This window comes from Notamacropus eugenii, chromosome 4 (assembly GCF_028372415.1).
Source record: "Notamacropus eugenii isolate mMacEug1 chromosome 4, mMacEug1.pri_v2, whole genome shotgun sequence".
Lineage (NCBI taxonomy): Eukaryota > Metazoa > Chordata > Mammalia > Diprotodontia > Macropodidae > Notamacropus > Notamacropus eugenii.
Window position 1 is genome coordinate 13,760,081 of NC_092875.1, and position 27,875 is coordinate 13,787,955.

General features: G+C 53.3%; 1 protein-coding gene across 2 annotated transcripts; it reads left to right on the top strand.

Moving 5' to 3' along the window:
- Positions 1-66: 66 nt before the first annotated feature.
- PATZ1 (POZ/BTB and AT hook containing zinc finger 1) lies at positions 67-26,147 on the top strand. 2 transcript variants are annotated; one of them, XR_011965238.1, is made up of 6 exons: positions 67-1,388; positions 4,019-4,082; positions 15,985-16,156; positions 22,602-22,739; positions 24,351-25,621; positions 25,662-26,147. XR_011965238.1 is itself a non-coding variant. In XM_072599888.1 (5 exons), exons 1-5 carry the CDS (start codon positions 67-69, stop codon positions 24,767-24,769), a joined length of 2,115 nt encoding a protein of 704 aa, XP_072455989.1. In that variant the 3' UTR covers positions 24,770-26,147. The 2 variants fall into 2 exon arrangements, 1 of the variants encoding a protein (XP_072455989.1); XM_072599888.1 differs by having other exon boundaries at positions 24,351-26,147.
- The last annotated feature ends 1,728 nt before the right edge of the window (positions 26,148-27,875 follow it).

The window sequence follows — 27,875 nt, forward strand, 5'->3', positions numbered from 1 at the left end:
CCGCCAGCCAGCCGTGCCCCTACCTGCCCGCCCGCGCCCGCGCCCGCGCCGTGCCCACCTGCAGCCATGGAGCGGGTCAGCGACGCGGCGGCGGCGGCCTGCGGGGCCGGGGCCGCGGGGGCCGTGGGGGCCGGCGCCCCGGGCCCGGCGGCCGGCTGCTACACCTACCAGGTGAGCCGCCACAGCACCGACATGCTGCACAACCTGAACCAGCAGCGCAAGAACGGCGGCCGCTTCTGCGACGTGCTGCTGCGCGTGGGCGACGAGAGCTTCCCGGCTCACCGCGCCGTGCTGGCGGCCTGCAGCGAGTACTTCGAGTCGGTCTTCAGCGCGCAGCCGGCCGACGGCGGCGCGCCCGGGGGCCCCGAGGCCGGGCCGCAGGACGTGGCGGGGGCGCCGGCGGGGGCGGCGGGGCCCAGCCGCGAGCTGGAGATGCACACCATCAGCTCCAAGGTCTTCGGGGACATCCTGGACTTCGCCTACACGTCGCGCATCGTGGTGCGCCTCGAGAGCTTCCCCGAGCTCATGACGGCCGCCAAGTTCCTGCTCATGCGCTCCGTCATCGAGATCTGCCAGGAGGTCATCAAGCAGTCCAACGTGCAGATCCTGGTGCCGCCCGCCCGCGCCGACATCATGCTCTTCCGGCCCCCGGGCGCCGGCGACCTGGGCTTCCCGCTGGACATGACCAACGGGGCCGGCCTGGGGCCCGGCGGCAACGGCATCGCGGGCAGCCTGCCGCCCGAGGACGAGGCGCGGGCCGCGGGCGCCGCCGTGGCGGGCCAGGCCGCGCTGCCCGTGCTCCCGGGCGTGGACCGCCTGCCCATGGTGGGCGGGCCGCTGTCGCCGCCGCTGCTGGCCTCGCCGTTCCAGAACGTGGGTGGCGGCGCGCCGGCCCTGAGCGGCAAGCGGGGCCGGGGCCGCCCGCGCAAGGCCAACCTGCTGGACTCGATGATGTTCGGCGCCCCCGGGGGCCTGCGCGACGCCGGCATCCTGCCGTGCGGCCTCTGCGGCAAGGTGTTCACCGACGCCGGGCGCCTGCGGCAGCACGAGGCGCAGCACGGCGTGACCAGCCTGCAGCTGGGCTACATAGACATGCCCCCGCCGCGGGTGGGCGAGAACGGGCTGCCGCTGCCCGAGGACCCCGACGGGCCGCGCAAGAGGAGCCGCACCCGCAAGCAGGTGGCCTGCGAGATCTGCGGCAAGATCTTCCGCGACGTGTACCACCTGAACCGGCACAAGCTCTCCCACTCCGGGGAGAAGCCCTACTCCTGCCCGGTGTGCGGCCTGCGCTTCAAGCGCAAGGACCGGATGTCCTACCACGTGCGCTCCCACGACGGCTCGGTGGGCAAGCCCTACATCTGCCAGAGCTGCGGCAAAGGCTTCTCCAGGTAAGCGCCGCGCCCTGCCCGCTCTGCCCGCCCGGGTGCCCCGCGGCCCGGCCAGCCCCGCGTCCGTCCGTGGGCCCGGAGCAAGGCCAGGCCCCTGGAAGCCGCTCTGGAAGTCCTTTGTGTCTCCAGCCCGAGCTTGGGGCCTTCCAGGGGGGAGGGGCTGGCTCGCTTGGACGGCTGGCCGGCCCTGCGCAGCCATGGGGGGGGGCTGCAGGGGCCAGCCTGCGAGGGGGCAGGGGGCAGGGGGCAGGGAGCTGGGAGGGGCCTCCAGCCTGCGCTCTGCTGGGTGCCACACCGTGCAGGCACGGCTCATACACTGATGCACACCGGAACCCCTGCACATGCACGTACTGCGAGTAAGTGCCACATAGATACACCCACCACAGGTACATGCTTGTGCCCCCACCCACCCCCACCTCACACATGTGTACGTACAGCCCCCCACCATGCACACCCACCACAGGTACATGCTTGTGCCCCCACGTACCCACCCCCACCTCACACATGTGTACATACAGCCCTCCACCCTGTGCACACACGCCACAGGTACATGCTTGTGCCCCCACGTACCCACCCCCACCTCACACATGTGTACATACAGCCCCCCACACTGTGCACACACGCCACAGGTACATGCTTGTGCCCCCACGTACCCACCCCCACCTCACACGTGTACATACAGCCCCCCACACTGTGCACACACGCCACAGGTACATGCTTGTGCCCCCACGTACCCACCCCTACCTCACGCACATGTACACATACAGCCCCCCACACTGTGCACACACGCCACAGGTACATGCTTGTGCCCCTATGTACCCACCCCCACCTCACACACGTACACATACAGCCCCCCACACTGTGCACACACATCTCATACACTGATGCACAGCGGAACACTTGGACATGTACATACTGCCCACACACATACACACACCACAGGTACATGCTTGTACCCCCACGTATCCACCCCCACCTTACACACCCTTACACACATGTATACGTACAGCCCCCCACACCTCGTACACACATACGTAGCCATATGCCCCGCACATGCTCCCCCATACACATGCACCCACATCCACACTGAACATGCACATATATGCATACACATCATACACACATACAGTACAACATTCACACACACAAACACATACAAAACAAACACGTATAGACACATGTCACACACACCACACATACAATATACATGCTTTCTCTATATGCCATGTGTACATGTATATGTATATCCCTCCATGTGTACATACTCCACACATGTATCCACTTCCCATGCACAGGCACACACATTCACAGCAAAAATATACACACGTATCTACACATCACAAATACGGATAGACACAGTACAATATTTGCACACATATACACATACACAAACATGTATACATAGTCACTGTACACACTACACATATACACACCACACATATGTACATACGCACACCCCTCAGCACACACGAAAATACCCCCCCCACTTATACATTCTCCTATACATATACACGCATATCTATACCGAACACACAGACACACATATATTTCCATCTCCACATACATACAGATGTCACATGCGCAGATACACACGTTACAATATTTCTACACCATCAACACATACACAACACATACATACACACATTTTCACATATATGCACCACATGTACATACATATATGCACACATCCACAGAGCCCATACACATACACCCACCTCTCACACACATATGCACACTCCAGCCGCCTCGAGACTCCCGCATACAAACACACACACAGAGCTGCTCTGATACCCTCCTCTGCTGGGATTAGGAAGCTGAGACCCCCCCAAAGCTGAGCTCATTCTTCAGTCTTAACCCTCAGCCCAGGTCCCTAAGGCCTGCCGGCCAGCGGCGGCCTCCCCATGCTCCCAGGGCCCGCCCCACAGACGAGGCCTCTTGGGCCCACACACCCAACGCATGGCTTTTTAGCAGTGGGGATGAGGGCCCCAGTGCCTGGGTGAAGCCTGTCTGCTGGCGTTTTCTGCTCCGTGCAGAATGTTTAGCCAACATTTAAGCCGCTTTGAAGGTGGGGAGGGGGTTGTGTTCCTGGAGACAGAGTCGCTAGGGGCTGGGGGGCCTCAGAGAGGGGCCTGTATAGGGGTAGCAGGAAGCATGCTGCTGCACCCGCCACCCTGGAACCAGTCCTACCAGTTGTGAGGCCTCTGCCCACCTGCCTCCCCAGACGTCAGGTTTAACAACTCAGCTGTACCATCGGCCATTCTCCAGGGAGCGGGTTCCAGCCCACACTCAGGGATTGGCTGCAGACTGGAAGAGCAGGGGGAGGGGAGGCCTGAGTTACTGAGCTCCTTTGCTCTGGGACAGTGAAAATATTTTCCCCCACCAGGAAAAATGAGAGCAAGTCAGTTGTACCTCCTTGTGAAGATGTCTTTTCTGGCCAGCCCCAGTGGATGGGTGGGGGGCTTCTGGCCAGGGGCAGAAGGAGGCAGAAGATCAGCTTGTGGCCAGGCTCCAGGGCCTGGCTGGGCTACCCTCTAGGGGCACTGGGAAGTGGGGTGGTGGACCCCCAGCCCCCTCTGCCCTCCTTCCCAAGGATGCCCTTTGAAGGTCTATGTTTTTCCCTTTCTTTTCAGGCCGGATCACCTGAATGGACACATCAAGCAGGTGCACACATCCGAAAGGCCTCACAAGTGTCAGGTAGGGGCTGCTGCTGGAGAGGCTTGTAGGGCTGGGACTGGAGCGGGAGAAGGGGCTGAGGCCGGTGTCACATTGTCTAGGGTGTCTGGCTGTGCAGAAGCTGGGCTGCAAGCCAGGAGCTAGCCGTTATGTGTGTGTGCATTGGGTGGGGGGCTGGAGGGCGCAGCCATCCATCCAGCTGGCAGATGCTTTGCACGCCCTCTCCTCTCCCCTCTCTCGTGTGACCTCTCTCGCTGCCGTGACCTTTGGGGCTCCGCCTTCCCCAGCCCTGCCCCAGCTGCTTGGTGCTGGGGCCCATCCCAGCTTTTCTCTCTGCTGCTTGGTCCCCCTTTCCTAGTGTTGCTGGTCTCTCTCCTGGTAAACTGCTCCCCTGTGCGAGGGCCCTGCCTGCTGGGGGGGTGCTCACTGCTCCCAGCTCACAGCCAACTCTCAGTCATCTGTATTGTGAGGGATAGCTTGAAAAAATGGGTCCCTGGAGGTCACCCCGAGTCCCTCAGCTCTGTGTTGCCAAATTGTCTTGACCTCTTCCCCCACCCTCACGGGCTCATTTCCCCTGCCCGGTTTCCACTGAATGAATCTCGGCAGTAGAATGGAGGAAGAGGAAGATCAGAGTCTGGATGCCCCCCCCTTGAGAGCCTCTGGTATGTGACTGAGAGTTGACTGTGTCATGGCAGAGAGCCCCTCCCATCCATCCTTCTTAGAGCTCTGGGAATCTCTGCTTGCCTTTCTCAAGAGAAGAAGAATAAGGGGTTTCCCTAGCCCTTGGTCTCTTCTCCAAAGCACTTCAGGATGATAGGACCCTCTTCCTTTCCACAGCCTTGGCAGGGAGGTCGCTCTTTTGCAGTTGAAGAAACGCAGAGATGGTGGGTGACTGGCTGTGGTCATCTGGTTGGGAGAGCGTCTGCAGAGAGGCTCTGACCCCAAGTCCTGGGCCTCCTTGGAGCAGAGCAGGCTGGGAGCTGACTGGAGACTTCCTAGCCAGTCTAAACGCTTTCATTGGGAGCAGCTCCCTGAGAACTGACTTCTCCCCTTTCTCCTGTGGGCTCATTTCCTCCTTCCCCCTGGCAGTGGCTCTCCCAGGATCCCAGGAGAAGGCTCTTCTTTCATCGCCTTGGGCGTCTTCAGAAAGTTAGAAAGAATCCAGGCTTTCTTCAGGTCTAGTGCCCCCTAGTGGGGGTCCCAGTCCTCTTCATGCCTACTTGGGTAGCCTGAGGACTTGGTAAAATCTGTGTTGTTCAGTTAAATCTCGGAGATTGAGCCACCAGAGAGACTTTAGGGGCCGTTAGATCCAGCCCCTTCCCTTCAGGCTCATAGGGTCTCTGATCTGGAGATGGGAGAAAGCTTCATTGCAGTTAGGTGACAAACAAGGCGACCAATCTTGAGGTGACCTGTGGGGAGTGAGGAGCAGGACTGGGCTTCCCTCCCAGCCCAAGGCTTTTGTTCTGGTGGAGTGTTCTTTGGAAGGAGTGTGTTTCCCTATGAGGCTCCATTTGTGAGTGTAGTCTCTTATCTCTGTGCAGTGGAGTAGCCACGTGGTCTCCTCTGAGGGTGATGAGATGCAAAGACAGGAGACGGTGACCACCCAATGTGTAACTTATGGATCCCGCTGCCTCCCTCCCCTGCTCAGACTATTGCCCCAGAACAGCCCTTGGCTCCTTAGTGCCCTGTAGCTGCACCTCCCAAAGGGGGCTCAGGGCTCCTGGCCCAAGTAGGATGCATTTAGAGGGCAATGGGGCACTGCGCCTGGTGGCCAGGAGGTAACCTGCGCTTTCTGCCCTTTTCCAGGTGTGGGGAGGGAGCAGCAGCGGCCTGCCGCCCCTGGAAACTCTGCCTAGCGACCTGGCCTCATGGGACTTTGCCCAGCCTGCTTTGTGGAGGTCGGCCCACCCTGTTCCTGATGCCGCCTTTTCCCTTTCTTTAAAAAAATCCTTCCAGGCCCTTGATAACTTGGGTCCAACACACTCCGGCAGCCATCTCTTCTGCTCTGCCCCACCTGGCTACTTGAGGCAGGGCTGGACCGCCCCAGAAGGGAATCGGGCATTTGCCCAGTGGCCAGTAGGCTAACCTGCCCCTCCTTTGGGGCATTTTCCTGGGGTGGGTAGAGGGAGCCCCTGGGAAAGTCAGCCCAGCGCCTAGCGTCTGCCTGGCTCCCTCTAGGAGAGCTCACTCTGCCCCAGCCTAGAGCTGCCTCATTTCATCCTTCTCTTCCTGGGTGGGGTGGGTTCTTCCCCATCTCGGGCCTTCTTGGTTTGTGGGGAAGCTTTCCACTAGGCCCCCTCGAAGAGATTCCTCCTTCCCACTGTTCTGGGCCCAAGGTGAGGACTTGTACTTTAGGTCGGGCCATTGGTACTGCCTCTCCTTCCTTGGGACTCTTGGTCAGTTTTTTGGGGACTACTGGTCCTCTCAGCATCAGGCCCTGTGTCTCAACTCCCTGGGCAGCGCTAGTTGCTCTGGAGTTCCTCATTCCCACAGGACCAACTCTGGGAGGCAGCCACCCAGGATGTCTGTCTGTGTCTCCCCGAACCAGCTAGCCCTCTCCTCCATGTGTCTGCCCTCCTTTAGGGTAGCAACTGCCTGCTGCCACCCTTGAGGTCTCTAGGAGCTCCACCACCTCCTGGCAGTGCCTGACTTTCCCCCAGTAAAGTGGCCCTATGGCCTCCCTCCCCTCAAGCGCTGTCCCCCTTTCATCTCTGGCTTAGAGTTAGACCCTTGGGTTCTTGAGGTTTATTCGGGCAGGAAGTAGTGTAACAGTCTTCAGATTGTGGCCAGCTTGGCTTTGGGAAGCTGGTAAAGCAGCCCAAAAACCTAGGATTCCGTACTCTTCCTGCTCCTCCTGGTGGGTTCCATGAGAAGGAATCCACCCTGATAAAGTTTTCATTCTAACATTGAAGCCTTTGTGTGTTTTGTCTGTGGTCTTGGTGAGCACATCGATGGGCCTTGGTCTCTCCGCCCCCTTTAATCCAGAGCGCTCATGTACACACACACACACACAAACATACACACACACACACACACACACACACACACACATTCAGGTGTCTTCCAAATGCCTATTTCTCTCACCCTCTCCCTCTTCGGATGGTTTAGACTCCCGGTTTGCCAGGGCCCTATCAGGCCTAGGGTTTGACTGAAGCCACAGACCGACAGTGTGGGCTATAGTGTAGATGGAATCATTCTGTGTTTTGTTTGGCATGGCCTTGTCGACAAGCAGACATCACCATGGCTTCAGTATCTTCCCCAGAGACCCAGAATCTTGAGATTGAAAGCTGAATCTCCAGGACCCAGGAGGCCAGACTGGGCTAGTGACCTTCCCACAACTCTGTCTTCTGATAGTCCTAAGACCATGGGCTTGAGGAGACCCCTCAAAACATCCCTGTCATGGATCCAGTGGAAAGATTGTTCCACTTGGATCAAGAAGACCCAAGTTCAAATGCTACCTCTGTTCTGCTACCTTGGGCAAGTCCCATGACCAGGCAGCCTCAGGGTCTTCATCTGTAAAATGAGTATAAGAAGACCTCAAGCCCCTCCCTCACCTCATGAGATTGCTGTGAGATAGTGTCTGTAGAGTGCTAGATCTGAAGTTTGCCGAGTAAGGGACCTAAGGCCCAGAGACAGAGGAGACAGATGGGGGAGAGAGATGAGGGAAACAGAAGAGACAGAGGGGGACAGAAAGAGAAGGGATGGGACAGAGGAGACAAAGATGAAGGGGAGACAGACAGTCGGTGGCTCCTGTGGCTGCTCAGTGGCTGTGCCAGGAGCTGACCTGTAGAGCCAGAGTCCTGCCCCTCCTCCCTTTAGCCTCTGGCTGGGCTGGGGCCGTGCCACGCCTCTGATGCCCACAGTGCATTTCTTTATGTCCATGAGCCCAATAGGGCTTTATCTAAGAGCACATTGACGCAGGGGTATGAAACTGAATCAAGGAGGCTAAGCCTTGGATCTAGCTCTGACCTATCTCATCTGATGATGGTTCAACTGAACGTTTGCCCTGCCTCTCCACATGGGCATGTCTAGACCTTCAAGGCCTGGGATGGAAGGGCACAGTCCTGCCCTTGCCTGCATTGGCTTGGTCGAGTAGGAAGAGGAGCCCTTCCTCTGTCTCTTACTGCCTGGGAGGCTAGATGGGATCATCTTCCCTCCCTGGGGGTCAGTTTCCTTCTCTGCAAAATCAAGGAGTTGGCCCAGATGGTTTCCAAGGGCCCTTCAGGCCCTAACCCCCCCGGATTACTGGGGAGAATACTCTTCCAGGTGGGCACATCCATTCCCTTCACTCCCCCTTATTGCGGCAGGGTGGACCGGCCCAGGGTAGAAGGGGGAGGAGGGTCCTGCTTGTACCAGCTCTGTCCCCCGCAGACTCTGCTACCATCTTGGACTCTCAGGGACCACCCAGATTTGGGGAAGACCTGGGCACATTCACCTAGGCTTAGAGAGTGTTGGCGGGCTTTGGGGGACCCCAAGACCAGGACAAACCTCCTGATACTCAAGGCTGACCCTGGGGGGAATGTGGTAGGCTTTCCTGTGCAGAGGCTGGACGACTACTTCCTTGATGTGTGGCTCTGGGTAGGTCACGGCCCCTTTCTCATCCTCCTTGTACCCTCATCTGTAAGATGAGCTAGTGATAGCACCCACTCTCTAGGGTTGCTGGGAAGATCTGCTGAGATCACATTTGAACAGTGCCGTACACACTATAGAGTACTCTAGAAATGCTAGTGATGGTTACGTTGAAGGGCTCGTGGCTTGGACAAGGTGGTCCCTGCCAGCTCTCATGTGCCGTGCTTCTGGATTCTGGGATGGGGGTGGGTCCTGCCCCTCCTGTGCTCCTGGATACACCCTGCCCCCCTTCCCCCTGTCACCCTTCCCCCTGCCTCCACTTCCCCCTGCTTCTTTCTCACCCCAGGTGCCTGGGGTGTATGGAGTTGGCCACAGAGCTGTACTGCTGTGTTGGGTTGCCTTGGCCCCACAGTGATCCAGCCCCTGCCAGGTTCTCCCCTCAGGCTCTGGGCAGGTCACGTGGGGAGGGAGCTACGGGCAGCGAAGGTGAGCACCAATCCTATGCAGAAGAGCCAAGAAGGGAAGCAGTCCTTCCCTTATATGTCACCCCAGGTGGGTTTGCCCTCTGCTCCTGCTAACCACGGGTTAGGAATCCTAAGACTCAAGCCTCAAACTTGAGCACAGCCGATATTCTTGGGGTCGTCTCTTCACCTCTAAAAAGACTGCTTTGTTTCCTTCCTGTCTTTGGAGTCCTGAGAGTCTGTCTGGGTTGGGGGCCTTTTCTCCTGGCCTCCCTAGGGCCTGGCTTCCCAGGACTGGGCAGTCCTTGCTTCTTTGCAGTGGTACTCTCTGTCCCTGTCCCTCCCCTTCTCCCTCTCTCCCTTCCATCCTTCTTTTCTCTTGGATGAGGCTGCCAACAGTTTTCTCTTTAAGACATCACTGTTGGCCATGCATCTGGATACTTGGAGGGAGACCCCTGAATATTTTATTTGCCTCAGTTTCCTCCTCTGAGTTCCCTTCCAGGGCTAGGACTCTGACCCTGTGATCTCTGAGGGCCAATGACCCATAATTGATTTTTCGGTGAAATGCTACCTAACCTGTGCCGATGTGGAAGGGGGACTTAGGGGTGGCAGCTGGGGACCATCTTGGTGTTACAGTCCAATTGGGAGGCTGACATGCCGTGGTCTCCAGGCAGACCCTCCATCATGGAGAAGCCAAGACTTGGGAAGAGGTGGGAGCTGTCTTCAGGTGTCTTAGAGGGCTGTCTGGGTAATATGTGGCCCCTGAGGACCAAACCAGGAGCAGTGTGGTTAAGTGAGAAAGAGGGGATTTAGGCTGAATGTGAGGAAAGGCTGTCTGTCTCAGGAGGTGATGAGCTCCCTGTCCTCCAAGGTAGTCCAACTGAGGCAAGATGACCTCTTGAAGTCCTTTCAGTTTGGAGATCCTGTGATACCCTCAGAGTCTGGCACTCCTTGACAGATTGGATTTCCAAATTATGTTTTGCTTAAGAGAATTTAGTTTGCTTTCTCTGGTGACTGATGAATAGATAGGGAGAAAAGGTGTGGCCCAGAAGGGATTAGTCATGAGGGAGAGAAGCCAGGCCAGTTGGGGATTAAAACTCTGGCTGTGTTGTTAATCCACCTTATTGAGAGCTGACCACCATCTTTAAATAATTCAAGAAGATCCTAATGAGCATGTGGCCTTTGGAAGATGATCACCTTTCACTGTGCCTTTAGCTCCAGGTCTCATTGAACCAAAGCTGAGGCCAAGGCTGAACAGTGACCCGTGTAGGGAGGGCAGGGAGCCCAATTCGGTATCTCCTGCCTCTCCGACTCTGTGGTCAGGCCCAGAAACCCCTGGGGTGACTGCCCTCCAGAGCTTCTGTGGGTGCAATGGTTAGGCTGACTAACAGGCCTGAATAGTCTAGCTTGCCTTCACTCTGGGCTCTTCACATGTTTTTTAGATGCATCTTGGAGTGTGACCTAAGTGGCTTTTAGGCCAAAGGCACTTACTCCCTGGGTGACCCTGATCTAGTCATTTTCCTGGCATTGATTAGTGAATGGGTCTGAACCCTGCCTTGGACATTTCCTAGCTGGGTGACATTGGGCAAGTCCCTTTCCCGCTCTGGGCCTCAGTTTCCTCATCCGTCCACTGGAGGGATTGGATTCAGTAGCCCCTAAGACCTCTTTCAACTCTGGACCCTGAGTTTCTCTAGGGCCCTTTGGGAGTACCTCTCATTTGGTTGCACTGCCTGGCTCCCTTTCTGTTTCTGGGCTTCTGGAAGGCTACTGCAGCTGTCCTAGGGATATTGGCACCAAAAATAATAGTAATTTTTCATTCCCTGGACACTGTCTTTGGTTAGTATTTAGTAAGATGGGGTGTGTTGAGGTGGGGGTGGGGGAAATACCTTTCTTAGAGGCAGCTTTCCATGGCAGCTGTCTCTGTAACTTTGGGCTGTTTCCTGTCTTTAGGCCTAGATTTCCTCCTCTCCACAGTGCGGGGAGTGGACTCAGTTGTCCTCAGGACCCTTCTGGCTTGAATGTTGTGTGATTTTTAGGATGAGGCGAGGGTGCTTGTGACCGATGCTTGTCCAGCCCCTCTGAGGGGATGGAAGGGGCCACCTTGTAAGGATGGTTGGCCTTTGGACTGAAGTAGGAGTCTGGAGACCTAAGATCTGGGTTTGGCTCTGAGTAGCCAGGTGATCTTAGGCACATGGCTGAGGCTCAGTTCCCTCATTTGTAAAGTTAGGGTAACACTTGCCCTGAGTGCCTCATGAGGGGTTAGGAGAACCCTAGAGCATCATGGTTGTGCATGTTTGGGACCTCATACCTGTGTAAAAGATGGTGACTTATTTGGGTATTGATTACACCTTCTGTTTTGATCAAATGAGAGATTTAGGTCAGCACCCCTTCTCACCCCAGAACATGACAGAGGCCACCGCTGTGGATAGAACTCCTTAACTTGCCGTTTGGGGGCTATACCCTCCTGACTGGCATTCAGAGCCCCCTTGATCTTGCGCTTTTTATTGATTTGTCCATTTATTTATCCATTCATTTATTTTTCACATTCATTAAAAAAAACCTGAGTTCCAACTTCTCTCCCTCCCTCCTCTTTCTCCCACATATTGAGAAGGAAGTGTGATAATCATTAGCCACATTGCCCATAAAAAAGGCAGGAAAAATAAAGGAAGTGAAAAAAGTCTGCTTCAGTCTGCATTCAGTGGTCGTCAGTTCTCTTCACAAGTGCAGGGCATTTTTCATTTCGCGTCCTTTGGAATTGTCCTAGATTGTTGTCTTGTCCAGAGTAGCTAAGTCATACGGTGCTGCTGTTACCGTGTCCGCTGCTCTCCCGGTCCTGCTCACTTCACTCTACGTCAGTTCATGTAAGACTTCCCAGGTTTTTCTGAAATTGTCCTGCTTGTCATTTCTTACAGCACAAGAGTACTCCATCACAATCAGCCATTCCTCAGTGGATGAGCCTCCCCTTAATTTCCAATTCTTAGCTACCACAGAAAAAGCTGCTAGAAACATTTTTGTACATATGGGTCCTTTTCCCTTTTCTTTGCTCTCTTTGGGACACAGACCTAGCCAGTGGTATTGCTGGGTGCAGTTTGAGAACCTTTTGGTCATAGTTCCAAATTGTTCTGCAGAATGATTGAACAAATTCATAGCTCCACCAAGAGGGCATTAGTGTGCCAGTTTTCCCACATCCTCTCCAACATCTGTCATTTTTCTTTTTTGTCGTGTTAGCCAGTATGATACTTATGAGGTGCTACCTCAGAGTTGTTTTAATTTGCATTTTTCTATTTGATGGTGACTTAGAACATTTTTTCATGTGACTTTGATAGCTTTGATTTCTTTTTTCTAGAAACTGTCCATATCCTTTGATCGTTTGGGGAATGGCTCTTATTTTTACCAATTTAACTCAGTTCCCTATATTTGAGAAATGAGGCCTTTATCAGAGATATGTGCTGCAAATATTTTTCCTACTTACCTCTTTTCCTTTTCATTTTGGCTGCATTGGTTTTGTTTGTGTAAAACCTTTTAAATTTCATGTCATCAAAATTGTCCATTTTATTTCCTGTGATCCTCTGTCTCTCATTTGGTTAATTGGGCTCTACCTTGCCCTTCTTTCAGTCTTATTTCATATTCTCCTGTTTCAGAAGATCATAGCTTTAGAGCCATCCAGCCCAGTCCCCTCATGTTAGAGAGGCCTAACTGAGACCCAGGGAAATTTCTTTACTGGACTTATCCAAGGGGTCCGTGGGTGATTTGAAATCAGGCCATGTGACTCCAAATCTAGCAGTTTTTCCATTGTGTACTTTGGTATCTGTGATTCCCGCTAAGCTCTGCTTTCTTCTTCCACAAACCTTTGTTCATGCCATCCCTCCTTCCTCCCCTCATCCCATTGATGCTGTCTCTCCTCCTTCCAGGTCCAGCATCTCCCCCGATTCCCTCCTTAGATTTCTTGGGACATTGTACTCAGATCTCTTCCCCTTGGATTCAGTCCCATCCCCATCACTCAGTGGCAGCCAGGGAGCATCATGGTACATAGAGTGCTCCATCTAGAGTCAGGAAGACTCAAGTTCAAGTCTGGCCTTAGACACTTAATTAGCAGGGTGACCCTGGGCAAGTCACTTTAATCTGTGCCTGCCTCAGTGTCCTTAAACAGGGATAATAACAGTACCTGCCTTGCAGAGTTGTTGTGAGTTACTTATGAGATATTTGTAAAGGGCTTTGCACAGTACCTGGTGCCTCATGTAGGTGCTGTCTGAATGTTGAGCCCCATCCCTACCATGTACGTTTCTTTCCCTCTCCCTGGTATCACGGTTATCTGTTTTCCTACATTTCTTCCCCATTAGATTTTTAGAGCAGGCCTGAGCCCTAATCTTTCTCTGTGTCTCAGGTACTATCACAGTACCTTGCATACACCAGTGCTTAATAATTGCTTGTTGAATGAGTGAGTGACTGTTTGGCAGATGACCTTGGGAAGGGAGATGTTCACCAGCTAAGGTTCAGATGTCCTTCCCATGTAACGGGGCACTCTCCAGTCATGTCGTGGGTTTGGGGGTCTAGCTGCCATTATCTCCTCTCCCCTGCTTCCTAGGAGCAAGTTCCCTTGTGGCAGTATTGCCAAGCTCACTTCTGAAGCCCTTGTAATATGAAGCGAGCTGAGAGGGAGGGCCTGCGAGTATAGGTCTACACTAGGCTAAGAAACCACTTCCTCTCCAGTTCGCCTAGACTCGACACAGCTGAGCTTCTTAATGCAATCGTGAAAGGCAGCTAGGTTGCTTGGGGATTAGAGTGCTGGACCTGGATTCAGGAAGACCTGAGTTCAGATCCAGCCTTAGACACTTCCTAGCTGGGTGACCTTGGGAAAGTCACTTTACCTGTGCCTGCCTCGCTTTCTCTCTCCGTAAGATGGGAATAATAAAAGCTCCTTCCTCTCATGGTAATACCTTGTAAAGTGCTTAGTGTGGTGCTGAGCACGTAGGAGCTTCATCGAGGCTAGGTGACTGATTCAAAAGCCACATATATGTACTCTTTAGAGGAGGTCGGAACTTCTTTCAGCCACTTCTGGTTCATATTTTGCCTCAGGATTAGGAAGACCTTGACAACCATTAGATGGGGACAAGCACTGGACCTGCGACTGAGGGTATGCAGGTAGAGGAAATTCCCTCTGCTCATGCAGATGGCCCTCAGAGGTTAAGTGACTTGCCCAGGGTCACACTGCCAGGATGTGTCAGGGATAGGACTTGAACCCAGGTCTGCTGTGCTCCCTCTCCTGAGGGAGTCATTACAACAGTAATGACTGACTAGCTCTTGGGTATCATTTTAAACAAGCGCTTACCCTGGGATTGCTCTGAATTTTTCCAGGTGGCCTGGGAGGTGGATGAGGAAACCCGAGTCTGGGAGCAGCGACTCCTGCTATCCCAAAACAGAATGGACTGCCTCAGTGCCCATGCTCGATCCTAGGGGGGTTCAGAAAGGTGGGCCGAGCTGGCCCTGAGGCCCCTCGCCATCCTCTGCCCAGTGTAGACTGAGTGATGGAGCAGTGTGGCTGCCCCTAGCCTGGGATGCGCTCCCTGCTCCACTCTGACAACTGACCTCCCCCCAGATAAAATCCCACCTCCCACGGGAAGCCTTCCCCAGTGCTTTCCCTTCTCACTTGGCCCCATTGAACTAGGAGAACTTTGTACAGTAACAGCAGTGTGACTTGATGATCCACAGTGGATGACTTAGTTCAGGACGGGGGCCTTCTAGGTCCTGGGGTGTGGCCCTTTGACTGAGTCCAAGTTTTACCAAACAAATCCTTTTATTACTGGAATTTGTTCTGGGAAGTTTGGGTTCAGTCAAAGGGCCACACTTGAGGATCTAGAGGGCCACATGTGGCCTTGAGGCTGTAGGTTCCCTGCCCCTGATTGGTTGTTCTCTGCAATAGAATGATGCTAGGCATCTGGAAAGACCCATGAGGAAAAATGCTGTTCACCCCCTGAGAAAGAATTGCTGGAGTCTGGCTGCGGATCAGAGCAGACGATTTCCACTTTATTTCTGGTGGTTTTTTTGCCTTTTGGTCTTTTTCTTTTTTCACACCATGACTTCTGTGGAAATATGTTTTACAGGATTGCACATGTATGTACCCTGTCAAATTGCTTAACCTCTTAAGGGTGTAAGTGAGGGAGGAAGGGAGAAAATTTGGAACTCAAAATTTTTAAATGAATATTAAAATTTTTCTTTACATGTAATTGGAAAAAATAAAATTCTGTTAAAAAAATAAAAACACAGAAAAGCATAGAAAGAAAAAGCATGTGAATTCCTTAAGGGCAGGGAGCTATTTCTTTGCCTCTTTGTATCCCCCTTACTTAGCCAGGTGCCTTTTTCCTAGTAGGTGCTTGATAAATATTTTTTGATTAATTGATGATTAGCATTACCATTTAAAGTCTTAAGAAAGCTGCTTGCCTTGGGGCACCGCGTGGACGCTGCTTCTCTGGGTCTCTCCGGCTTTGTGGGTCTCTGGAGGGACTTGGATCGGGAGCCTTCCATTTAGAGTAGGGCTCGTTGTCAGTAGGGATTGTTTCATTCTTGGTGCCTGGCCCATAGACGGTGATTAATGAATGTGCCTTGATTTGAGTGATCGATTGGTTGATTCCTGGCTGTGGGGATGATTCTGTCCACTCTTCTATACTGCCTCTTACTGATGGAAGAAAGACATTGTCTCTGCAAGACAAGTGAGGTATTATTGAGTATCTTTGGAAGAGTTGTCTGACTTTTGGGACAGTCAGTCTCATCTGGGTCCCAACCAAACTATATGGAAACACTCCCTAAAGTCTGGGAGTGGGCACCAGGGATCCAGGAATCCTGCCCCTTGGCGAACAGAGGTGGGCACTCACCCTTACTCTCTTTTCTCCCCACAGACCTGTAATGCTTCTTTTGCCACCCGTGACCGCCTGCGCTCCCACCTGGCCTGCCATGAAGACAAGGTACCCTGCCAGGTGTGTGGGAAGTACTTGCGGGCTGCGTACATGGCGGATCACCTGAAGAAACACAGCGAAGGACCAAGCAATTTCTGCAGTATCTGTAATCGAGGTAATCTTCCTGTTGTGTGGCATCCTAGCGGGTGGTGGTGAGCATGGGTGTTTGAAATAGGGTTCATGTCGCCAACATCTCATCACATCCCTGGCTTTCCCAGATGCTGTTTTGGACAGTAAGCATCTCCAATCCCTGAAGGCATGGCCTGGCTTCTGCTTCCTGCTAACTGCTTGCTTTCTTGGGGTTGGGGGGAAGGGAGCTGCGTCTCTCCCCAGAGTTGGTTCCTTATGTCTTTAGGGTGTGTTGGGGAACTGAACAGATGAAATCAAAGCTGTAAAGATGCCAGTCCATTTGTGTGCTCTAGGTGGCAGGACATGTGCATTTTGTAGGTACCATGGAAATAGCAGCTCGCCGAGAGGCAGTGTATGCTCTGAGATCCCACGGTTGCCCAGTAATGGTAGACCCTGACCTTCTTCTAGCCAATTTGCTGGCACCAAAGGGCCTGCTAGCTAGAGATCTCGGGGGCGTTTGGGATGGCAAACACTTTGGGGCATAAGTAGATGGAGAAGAACCCACTGAATTTTTTGATGAGAGCTGTATCCCAGTTACGGTGATTTCTTAGTTGTGCAAAATACCCCATTTGAGTCGATTTCATTTCCATCTCTTTGGATGACCATTTACCTGACAGAATTCTGATAGACGCGTGCTCAGAGTGGGCAAGAACACTGTGGGGGTTGGGGGGATTGGGCTGGGAGGTTTTGTCTCCCAGCAGTCTCTCTTGGTTACTAGGTTGGGAGAGGAGGGATATGCATGTTAGATACCTCGGAACCCTGAAAGAATCCAAAGTGGTCGTGTGGGGACCAGTTGTGCTGAAGGATGCCAAAAGGCCAGTTATTTATGGTGGTGTTGAGGGGTCTGTTGGGAGCCCCTGAAGCTGGGGCGGAGCTGAGCTAGGGATATTTTCACCAAAGGGGACATGTCCAAAGGCTCCCACAGGATTTCAGAATGGAGGGCTTGGCAGGTCCGGTGGGAAGAATACTGGGCTATGGAGTCAGAACATCTGGGTTCTCATGTTTGCTCTGTAACTTACTTAACATGGTATAGACAAGTCACTTCTGAATCTCAGTTTCCTCATCTATAAAATGGGGGTAATAATACCTGCCTAGCCTACCTCACAGGGTTGTTGTGAGGATCAGAGAATTATACAGATTGGAGAGCAGACTCTGCATACTCAGGGCTCTACCAATAAGGTATTCTTATTATTACTATGGGAGAAGGTGTGACTTCTGGAAGTCCCTTAGATAAGTCATCCTTTGTGATTTTTGGCATAAAAGTTTCCAGATGCTTCACAAATGTGAAGTGATGTTTTACTAACAGCCCTCAGCATCAGGGCTGGAAGGCTAGCATGTCACCTGATGGCTCACACAGACTGAGGTCACAGTGGCCTCTAGGGGCCAATGCTTTTCCTTAGATGTCCCTAACAGGAGAACCTGATTGCAAATCCATCATTTCCAGAAAGTCAGGAGACCCTCAAGTTATTGGGTGCTTCCGTGAGGTGGAAGAGGTGCTTATAGGCTGGCCAGCTGGGCCATACATGGAGGCCATATGTAGCTGGTGTGAAGTGCCCCGTGAGGGGGGTGAGACAGTGAACCACTGGGACTTCCCTGCAGTCAGACACAGCTTTCAGATGGTACGTGAGCATCCCTTCAAACCCAGACAAGCCCACTGTTGGCCAGTGTTTCCACAGCAGTCTTCCCTTGTCATGGTTCCCAGCATCTGGTAAACTTGGTGGAAGTCAGTGAGAGACAATGCTGGTCTTCCCAGGTGAATTGGAGAATCCCAGCTATTGTCTCCAGGACAAGGGGACCGACCTCATGGACCCTCATTAACAGACTCATCCCTGGATAATGAAGTGAAGACCAGAGAATGGAGACCACAGACTATAATAGGACATGGAAAAAGCCAAACAGATTGGAAACAGAGCCCAAGTGAAGAGGCAGCTAATGGAAATAGTTGTCATTTTACAAGATTTCTATGGTTTGCTTCCCTAGAGCTGGTAAAGAGGGTGATGTAGCTGCTGGAATACAGATTTAGTCATTGGGACAAATGATTCAGAAACAATGAGGTTGAAGACACTTTTCTCAGAAGGGCCATGTTTGGATTCAGGCTGAAGATGGCGCATCCTTGGGCCTCAGCCCTGAGGCCAGTGGTCCCCTTTCTCCAGGGCACCAGAAGGAAAGTCGACTTTAGGCTGACCCACCCTGGGAAGTCAGAGGGACTGGATATGATCCATTTAATTAGAGGAGAAAAAGACAATAAAGCATTTGCTTTAGTGTTTAAAGTTTGAGGTTTGCTGAGTACTTTGCCTAGAACCCCAGTTCTGGGCTGGTTCCTTGTACAGACGGAGGACGTTGAGCAGAGAGTAGCAGGTGAGGCATCATCTCTGGACACAGAGACATTTTTAAGCCGTCGTCTATGTACAGGGAGACGGGGGGAGCTTAAGACATACTCTTATTTCCTTACCTTCTAGAGAAAGTTGGCATAGAACCTTGCTTAAGAAGATATTCTGGACATTTGAGAAATGCATTTATTAAGCACTTGCTGCATGCCAGGCACTGTGACACCCAGAGTGGCCAGTGGTGGCTTTGGGTTGGCTTCACGTCCAGGGCTGGTTCTCTCTCTACCATCGGGTGTTGTAGAGATGATTTCCACATGTTTGTTCTGGGGGTTTGTGTATGTAGGGTCATGTCTCCCAGCTCTGCTTATCAGACCGGGTGAGATCGTAAGCATGGACATCGTCTTGGAAGATGTTTTCTCCTGGGGGCCAGATGTCCGTCCACCTGGCTCCAGGAGGAGACGCTGCTGACATTGTGGGGGGAGCTTGGACCAGATGACCTCTAGGCCCTTTCTGATGAATCCTGGAAAATCCCCAACATCCGTTTAAGCCTTTGGGGGCCAGGCACAAGAAGGGATTAGGGTAGAAGTGGGCCGGCAATTGTTAAATTTTCAGTGTGAGTCTTTGTACCTCAGAAATCAGCAAATGCTACAAACCAGGACTTGATTTTTCGTTTTATTGACTGTCTAGACTTTTTTAAATGATGGAGACCTTGTGGATGGGGCACATTAAACCTGAAAGTGTGTGTGCGCGTACTATTTTTTTTTTTTTTGGAAAGCAAATGTTTAGTTCGAAACCTGACAACACAAAAGGCCTAGTTTTAGTTCAAGGCAGATTGTTGAGAATGGTGGAGAAGGGGCGGGGCAGGGGCTGGAGTGCCATGATGGAGTGCCCTGCTTGTAAGGGTGGGGAGCTCTCCACAAAGGAAGCTGGGAGGGCTGAGTCTAATCCATTTATAATTCAGCATTGGACGAAATGAGTGGAGTTTTACAGCTGGAGCTATTCATTACCTGTTTAGTTTTAACGAAGGGGTGTTTGTGTGTGAGTGTGTGTGTGCGTGTGCGTGTGAGTGTGCGTGTGCATGTGTCCACCCTAGCCCAGCAGCAGGACCAGACAAAGGAAGATTTCTTCTCCCTGGGACTGCAGCTAGCCAGAGAAGCCACTCAAGTCCTCACTTGACCGCTCCCATCATCAGAGGGGGCACCTGTCCCTCTGAGGAATCCCATTCCAGGGACTCAGGAGTGTTGAAATGCATTGGTCGTCTCTCGGTGGAGGGTGGGGTTGGATCCTTGTTTAGCGCCGAGTGAGTGCGTGGATGTTGTCTTCTCCATTTCATGTGCCCCCTCACTGCCAGGATTCTGATCCATGGTACTCGACTCCCATGAGGCTTTCTGCCCCAAAGCTCCAGGTGGGGCCCCTTTTGCCTTTGTCCCCATCTCTCTACGTTCCTTGTAGTTGTAATTGAGGCCAACCTAGTGCCCTGTTCTCCTGGAAGTTGCTTTAGCTTGTGCTGGGGTCTTCCTAATATTCAGAAGAACTCAAAGACTGAAAAAGGAAAGAAAACCGAGCCCCTGTGATGTGGCTTCAGTGGGCTCCCATGACTGTTTTTTGTGGAGGGAAGGAGCCACGGTTTCCCAGATCTCTCAGCAACCTCATTTTTATCTAGCTGGGTACAACCCCTTCCTCAGGGGCCAGTCACAAACATAAGAAGGGACAGAAACCTAGTGGATGCAGCCCCTTTCAGGGAAGGAAGGGGATGATCTGTGCAGTTCAGCTCATAGGCTGCTCCATCACGCTCCCACCTGCCTCCCTGCTTGGGCACCAGATGTGCTGCCTGAAGGTCTGGTGCCTACAGAGCCGTACCATAGACTTACTTCCAGTCCAGTAACAGTCCGGTAACAGTAACATCTAGTGCCTTCATGCAAGGAACTAGAGATCAGAGGTACAAAGACAAAACAGAAGTCCAGTTGTGCTCAGAGAGCTTACATTCTGACCGTTGCTTCCAGGCTGATTTATGGATCCATTTATGACCCAACTCCCAAAGCAGTGAGTGATTTCATCCAAACCTTACTCAGTTTGTCTTTTGAGAGCCAAACCATCTTACACTGGTTTCTGGTCCTTGTTTGATAAAATTTAGTCCAGCCCTCAGAGGAGGTTTCCAGAACCCCACCCACCCATCTGTCCATTTATTCATCTCTCCATCCACCAACAAGTACCCTGTGTGCCCTGTTGGGGCTACAAGTACGTGCAGCAGCAGCAGAGACTTTTCACCTGCCTTGCCTCTTACCTTCCTTTCTCATGATCATCCTCTTCCTCCTCATCTGGGGGTACCTGTTGAACCTTTCTGAAGTGGAGGAGGTGTTGCAGACACAACGACCTCAGCTCTCTTTTCCTGCTCCCTTCCATTTCATTTCTGTGCATTTACTGAACATCTTACTCAGAGATGCCCTGCTGTCAGAGAGTTTCCATGGTTCTCCATCAGCGCAGCCCGTGTACACAAGCTCGCACGCAGAGACATTGGCAGGGACCAGGCAGCAGAAGAACTAGATCTGTACACACCAATCTGTACCCTTCAGAGTGAGGAAGGCAGAAGTGCTGGCGTCCCCTCCTCATGTTCCCGTAGCGCCTCTGGGCGGACCACAAGCTGTCCTCACACAAGCCCTCACCTGTGTCCACTCACCTGGTCCCACAGCCTGGAAGTGTTTGTGTTGGGACTTCAACCCAGCTGTGCCAGTGGGGTTCATCAGGACATGACAGTCAAAATTAAGAGCAGATAATTAACAGAACTTTAAAAAGATCGGATAATTGACTTTTCTAAGGCTGTATTTGGCCTTCTGTCAGAACCCTTTGGTTATATACAAGTGGGCTTGGTGGTTTTACTGTGGTCATATCTTTTTAAAAAAAATCATGAAAGTTCTAAATGGATACAAGCCGAATCATTATTACTAGGGTAAAGGGACATAGATTAAAAGTCACTAAAATTTTTTTTAAATCTTCTAAAATGGCTAGACGTTCATAACATTCCAATTTGGAGAAACGCAGACTAAAGCCAGGACTGTTCTCCTTAGCTGCTATTCCAGCTGGTATCGTTGGACTCTTCTTATCAGATGCTCCTGACAAACTGGAGAGAGCAGTGTGAGTCTGAGAAATCCCAGAAATCATACTCCTCAGTTTGGCTTTGGTTTCAAGCAAGTGTCTGAAGAGAGACCCTCTTCATTTCACATGTTCTAGAGAGTCGGAGTAGACCTGAAGCCCTCTCGATTCTGAAAACATTTTTAACTCTGGTGTTGGAAATCTACAGGATAAAAAGGCGTAGAAACAAAGAGATAACTGCATCCCTTCGATGTAACTTCCCAATTTTAAAAGTTCTTTGGCAGTGCAGAACATTATCAGCAATTAGTTCATATTTATTTCCTGAGGGTGCAAAAAAACCCCAAAACAACCTTACCCCAAAGAAACAAAATCTCCTGTGTCCGAGGAAAGGAGCCCAGGAGAGCTTTGCCCTTAAGGTCGGATCTCCTTTGGTTTCCCTGGACACCAAAGAGGATGTTTTTGCTTTCTCCGTTGTCACCCCTGCCCTGTTTGGTTCTGGCCTGATGCTCACGGAAGTTCAACCCTTTCCATCTCCCCATGGAGATTTTTGCCCTGTTTAAAGAGAACGAGGTCATCTCCAACTTGGTGGAATCTGATTCTTTTGTCCTCATTCCACAAGTAAAATCTCTTGGCTTAGTGACTTCTGATTTTTGACAGTCTGAACCAACCCACAATACGACCAAGGAGGCTGGCTATTTATTTGAGGGACAGAATAAGGATGGAGATGTTTTGGCATCTGGTTTCTTCCAACAGCCCTTTGCTCAGACCGGAGAGTCTCCGCTTTGCCTTCCAGGAGTTTACCCATCTTGCCCAGAAACTTGCAGTAGTTTCCCCGGGCTTGGGGCCTCTCTGGACAGACACCACTGCCCCAGCCTAGCTCACCTAGATGGAGCTGGAGCCCCTCTGAGTAGCCCGGGCCCCTGCTAATGTGAGCCCTGGCGGCCAGGAGCATTCAGGGAAACAGAGGTCTCTCGGTGCTGGCGGCAGGATCTCATCTCCTTTTGTCTTGTTTAGGTTTCTCCTCTGCCTCCTACTTAAAGGTCCATGTTAAAACCCACCACGGTGTTCCCCTTCCCCAGGTCTCCAGGCACCAGGAGCCCATCCCGAATGGGGGAGCAGCGTTCCACTGCGTCAGGACCTATGGCACCAAAGGCAAGCGACTCCCTGCTCTGCACGCTGCTTGTCTGCGCAGATCGTGCGCTGGGCGCTGGGCTGGGCATGGGGAGGAGGGGCGGAGCGGCCCCCGACACAAGGCCATTGAGGGCGGGCATCAGGCAGTCTCAGGCTGGGCCCTGGTGCTTGTCCCTCTGAGGGTTGTGAGTGAGGCTACTTGGGTCCCCCAGCCAGGCCCCACCACCTCCCAGCCCTCGCCTGCCCCATGGCCCTGCGCCCTGCCCCTTCTGCATGATAAATCAGAGTATGTGTCCAGGGTGAGCATTGAGGCCAAATGCTTCCAACCCGCCTGTGGCCGTGAGGTGGGCTCCTGTGAGGTCAGAAATGTGGGCTGCTGAAGCCTCCTCCTTCCCTAGGGCCTCCTGGAGAGCCTGGGGTCACCCAGGGAGAAGGGGAACTGCCCCCATTGCTTGGTTATTGGGCTTGACTTGGAGAGATGCAATCTGTTGTGGACTTGGAGGTGAGCCCAGGGGCTCAGCCAGCCAGTCCCTCTTCCCTGCCCCAGTCGATGGCATGCTCCATGCTCCCATCAGGGGCTCAAGAGGTCCATGGCAAGAGCCCTTGGGCTGGAGACTGTGGATCTGCCTTCTGCCACCCCCTCGCGACCTCAGGGCTAGTCAGGGAGAGGCTGCTGGGCTTCATCTTTAGGAAGAGTCTGGAAGGACGTGGGGACGAGCGAGGTGCTTGTGGCCAGTGGCGATGAGAGGAGGACTTGGTCTGGTTTCCCTGGGGGACTGCAGGCAGGTAGGATGTGCCCAGATTGTGCAGGCAGGTAGGCGTCTCTTATTTGGAACAAGAGGAGCTGGAGTCAGACGTGTGGAGAGCACAGGATGTGGAGCCAGAGGGCCTGGGTGCGAGTCTTGTTTCTGCTTCTCACCACCTCGGTGACCTTGGGCAAGTTACTCCAGTTCTCTGGGCCTCTGGTGCCTCTCCTGTAAAATGAGTGAGAGGCTTGGCCAGGTTGATCGCCAAGGTCCATCTTGGAGCTGGACCCAGGGCTCTGGGTAACTGCTTACTGCTTCCTCTTCCTGAATCCTTGGAGCCAGCTCGAGACCAAGGTGTGGGCAAGCCGAGCTTGGCAGGTCACATAGGATGTTCCCATCCCATTAGGAAGTTGTGCTGGTCCGGAGGCACTAAGAGCCTCTGGGAGTCTACATGAATGGTGTTTCTTGGTCAATGTGTCCTTGAGCTGTGAGGTGGGCAGGCCATGCTCGAGGCCTAGCCCAGACCTGGCTGTTGGCAGGTGTTGAGGGATTGTAGATTGGTCTCCTCTGCTCTCCATCCCATCCTCAGGTCGAGGTGGGGATGAAGTGGAGGGTGGTGGGCAGAGAAGGCCCTAGCGAGGAAGGCGGCATCTCTGGGGGGTCTCTTGATCCCTTCCCTCACAGGTGCCTGGCCCACGGACTGAGCGGTTAGGCCTCCTCGGGGCCCTTCTGGGGCCACATCTGACTTGACTGTCTACTGGCCAGCCCCCCTCCCCAGCCCCCAGCTCCCAGCCCATGCTTGCTAGTCTGAGCCCCCCTCCCCTCCAGGAAGGGGCCCTTTCCAAGCCTGGCCTCATCTGTGTGTTTTGTCTTGTTCTGTTTATAGAAGGCCAGAAATGCTCACATCAGGACCCGATTGAGAGCTCTGACTCCTACGGTGACCTCTCGGATGCCAGCGACCTCAAGACCCCCGAGAAACAGAGCGCCAACGGTTCCTTCTCTTGTGACATGGCCCTCCCCAAAAGCAAAGTGGAGCCCGACGGGGAGAAGAAATATCCCTGCCCCGAGTGTGGGAGCTTCTTCCGATCCAAGTCCTACCTGAACAAACATATACAGAAGGTGCATGTCCGGGCCCTCGGGGGGCCCCTGGGGGACCTGGGCCCCACCCTGGGCTCCCCCTTCTCTCCCCAACAGAACATGTCCCTGCTGGAGTCCTTCGGTTTTCAGATCGTGCAGTCCGCGTTCGCTTCGTCGCTTGTAGATCCAGAGGTGGACCAACCGCCCATGGGGCCGGAGGGAAAGTGAGGCAGGCTTGTCCCACTAAAGCAGCATCGAAAGGCTGTGGATGAGGAAGGAAGTGATGTCATTGGGTTCTGTAGCTGAGAGATTTTTCTTCATTTTTAATCCCCAGACCTCCCCACCTCTTTCCCCACCACCCCATTCCTAAATGCTCTTTAGAGGTAGCGTCTCAGACCGAAGCCGTACGGGGAAGTGTGCGGCCAAGAACCAGGGTTAGGACATGGGGCGGCGACAGCCAAACACTACAGAAGTCTCCGAGGCTACGCCTGGACCGACTTCCCCCCTGCTGGAGACTTCCTGAGGGACCCAGCCCCGTGGAAGCCTGGGGCCCTCTCCCTGTCTTCCCTCTGTCTTTCCCTCCCCAACCTCTCTCCTTCCACCTGAGAAACCGCAGTAAGTTTCCCACCCACCTGCAAACACTGATCAATTCCCAGCTGTTTGGAGACTCCAGAAGCCTGTAGCATCCAGCAGACCATGGTGCCGTGACCCTCCTCAGAGACTCTGAGAAGCTGGGGTGGGGGCCCACCAAAGCCGGGCAACTGTGGCTGCCAAGGACACCCACCGTCCCACGCTGGGAGGCTCCAGCTGCCGGGGACGCCCACCGTCCCATGCTGGGCAGCTCCAGCTGCCGAGGACGCCCACCGTCCCATGCTGGGAAGCTCCAGCTGCCGGGGACACCCACTGTCCCATGCTGGGCAGCTGTGGCTGCCAGGGACGCCCACCGTTCCATGCTGGGAGGCTCTGGCTGCCAAGGACGCCCACCCTCCCACACTGGGAGGCTCCAGCTGCTGGGGATGCCCACCGTCCCACGCTGAGCGACTGCGGCTGCCGAGGATGCCCACCATCCCACGCTGGGAGGCTCCGGCTGCCGTGGACGCCCACCATCCCACGCTGGGAGGCTCTGGCTGCCGTCATCCCATGCTGGGAGGCTTCGGCTGTCGTGGACGCCCACCATCCCACGCTGGTTCTCCGGCTGCCCAACTTGCTGTCGGGTTTTAATTCTCTACTTATGATCATTATGTTATTTTTAGGACCTGTTGTAGTGAATTGCTACTGAAAGCCAGTCCAAGGGACATACGGAGCTCTTTTTAAGCAGCAGTCACATTAGGGTTAGGATTAAAATTTTTTTAGGCGTATCATAAATAATAACTTGGCTAGTTGATGGTTTTAAGTCTATGGAAGAAATAGTTTTATGCAAAATTAAAAAAATGCCAGTCTGGTTGGGGTGGTAGAAGTTTGGTTTCGATCTGGGTCCCCCGAGGATGGGAGAAGCTGGAGCTGAGGGGCGCTGTGTACCACTCGTGTGTTGCATTGAAATAAACCCAGTTTTTCCGAGTGATGTGATTTGATCTGATCAGACTGTATTAAAAAAGTTAGTATGTTACTTCTGTTTGGTCTGGTTATTGAATCGGGGCGAGGCAGGAGCTGCTGACGGGGGAAGGCTCCTGACCTGGGAATCCCAAGAAGCTTGGCTTAGAATTCCAGGTTTGCTTCGCTGGCATTTTCTCTGGAGGCCAGTTCCTGACCTCCCCTCTCTCTGGTGTCCCTTCAGTGTCTGCTGGGCTGTCCTGCCAGCCCCGAGAGGCCTCTAGGTTGGGGATCCGGGGGTCTGTGGCTATGCCTTAAAGGTTCCATGAACTTGGATGGGAAAAAAAGGCTGTCTTTCTGTTTTCACTAACCTTTGGTTTCCTTTGTAATCCTATGTATTTAAGGCTATTTTTCTGAGAAGGGGTTCATAGGCTTTCCTGGACTGCTGCCCAAGGGGTCCCTGCCTCTCAAAGGTGTTTTAGCCTTGGCAGAGAGGGGTCCCCAGAGTGCAGACAGAATCCACAGTTCCGATGAGAGGAACTTGACCTTGAAATACTTTTGGCCTAGACCTTGTGCTTTGCACACAGACCCTGTTCTTAAAGGTCAAGGAACATCTGGGGTCAGGAAGGGAACCCCATTTACTGGGATATGTGCAAAAGCCAAGACAAGTCCAAGGTAGATGAAAGGGTCTTTACTAGGAGGAGGCAGCCTGAGACTACAGCAGGATTCTCCAGAGAGCTTGGGGTGCCCCCCACCTATGACACTCCTTGGCTCCCCATTGCCAAAACCTGGTTGTGGCATTTTGAGCTCTTCACAGCCCTGCTCCACTCCCTCTGTCATCCAACCCCTCTGGCCTGTCTTCCCTCAGTCCTGGGGTGTCTCTGTCCCCTTGGATGCCTTCTCCCTGGCTGCCCTCCCTCCCCATGCCCTCCCTTCTCTACTCTTAGGTTCTATAACCTGTAGAAGCCCTTCCCAGGCCTCCCAGAGACCACCACCCTCTCCTCTGGGAAGGCCTCCTCTCCACTCTATATCTTGTATGTCCCAATAAATAAATGTCATTAGCAGGAGAAAGTCTTTTTGTATGCTGGGTGCACACCAAAGCCCCTGGCGTACAGTCTGCTGCTTAATAAATGCTTGTGGACCGACAGGATTATGCTCCCTTGGAAGTTAACTCCTTTTCCCCCTTTTCCATGTTCCTTCCATTCTCCCTTCGGATCTGAGCCTGTCAGCCTGCTAGATGCAGCAGGAGAGACCCATACTACCGCTGGGCCAGCTTGGGGGGCTCAGGACTGCAGCCTGGGGCTCAAATCTGTCTGACTCCTCCACCTGCTGAGCTGGGGTGGGACCCACAGGAGATGCAAAGGGACAGCTGGCCGTGGCCTCTTCTCTTGGAGCAGCTTTCCGCCAGCCCCTCATCGCCAGGTCCCAGCAGATGGCCCTGGGCCTTGTGGTCAGAGCTTTCTGCCTACCACACGTCAGCCTGGCAGCTGAGAGCCCTTCCTGTGTGAAGGACCTGGGGCAGAGGTAGCAACCCTGGCAGAGAGCTGCCTCTGGGAAACCTTGCAACCTCAGGGATGGGAGAAGCTCAGCCTTGTGGGAGGGAGAAGGTGGGCCTGGGATGTCACAGGTGTGGGGAGCTTCCAGGGAGGAGACAGGCTCTCACTAGTACACATCAGACACTCCTCTGCCACCCAGTCACCCAGACAGTGGGGGTCAAAGGCAGGACTTGAACTCAGATGCCCTTAAGGGAAGCTGACTTTTTGAAAAACCATACCACACTAAGTCCCTACTGTGTCTAGAGGAC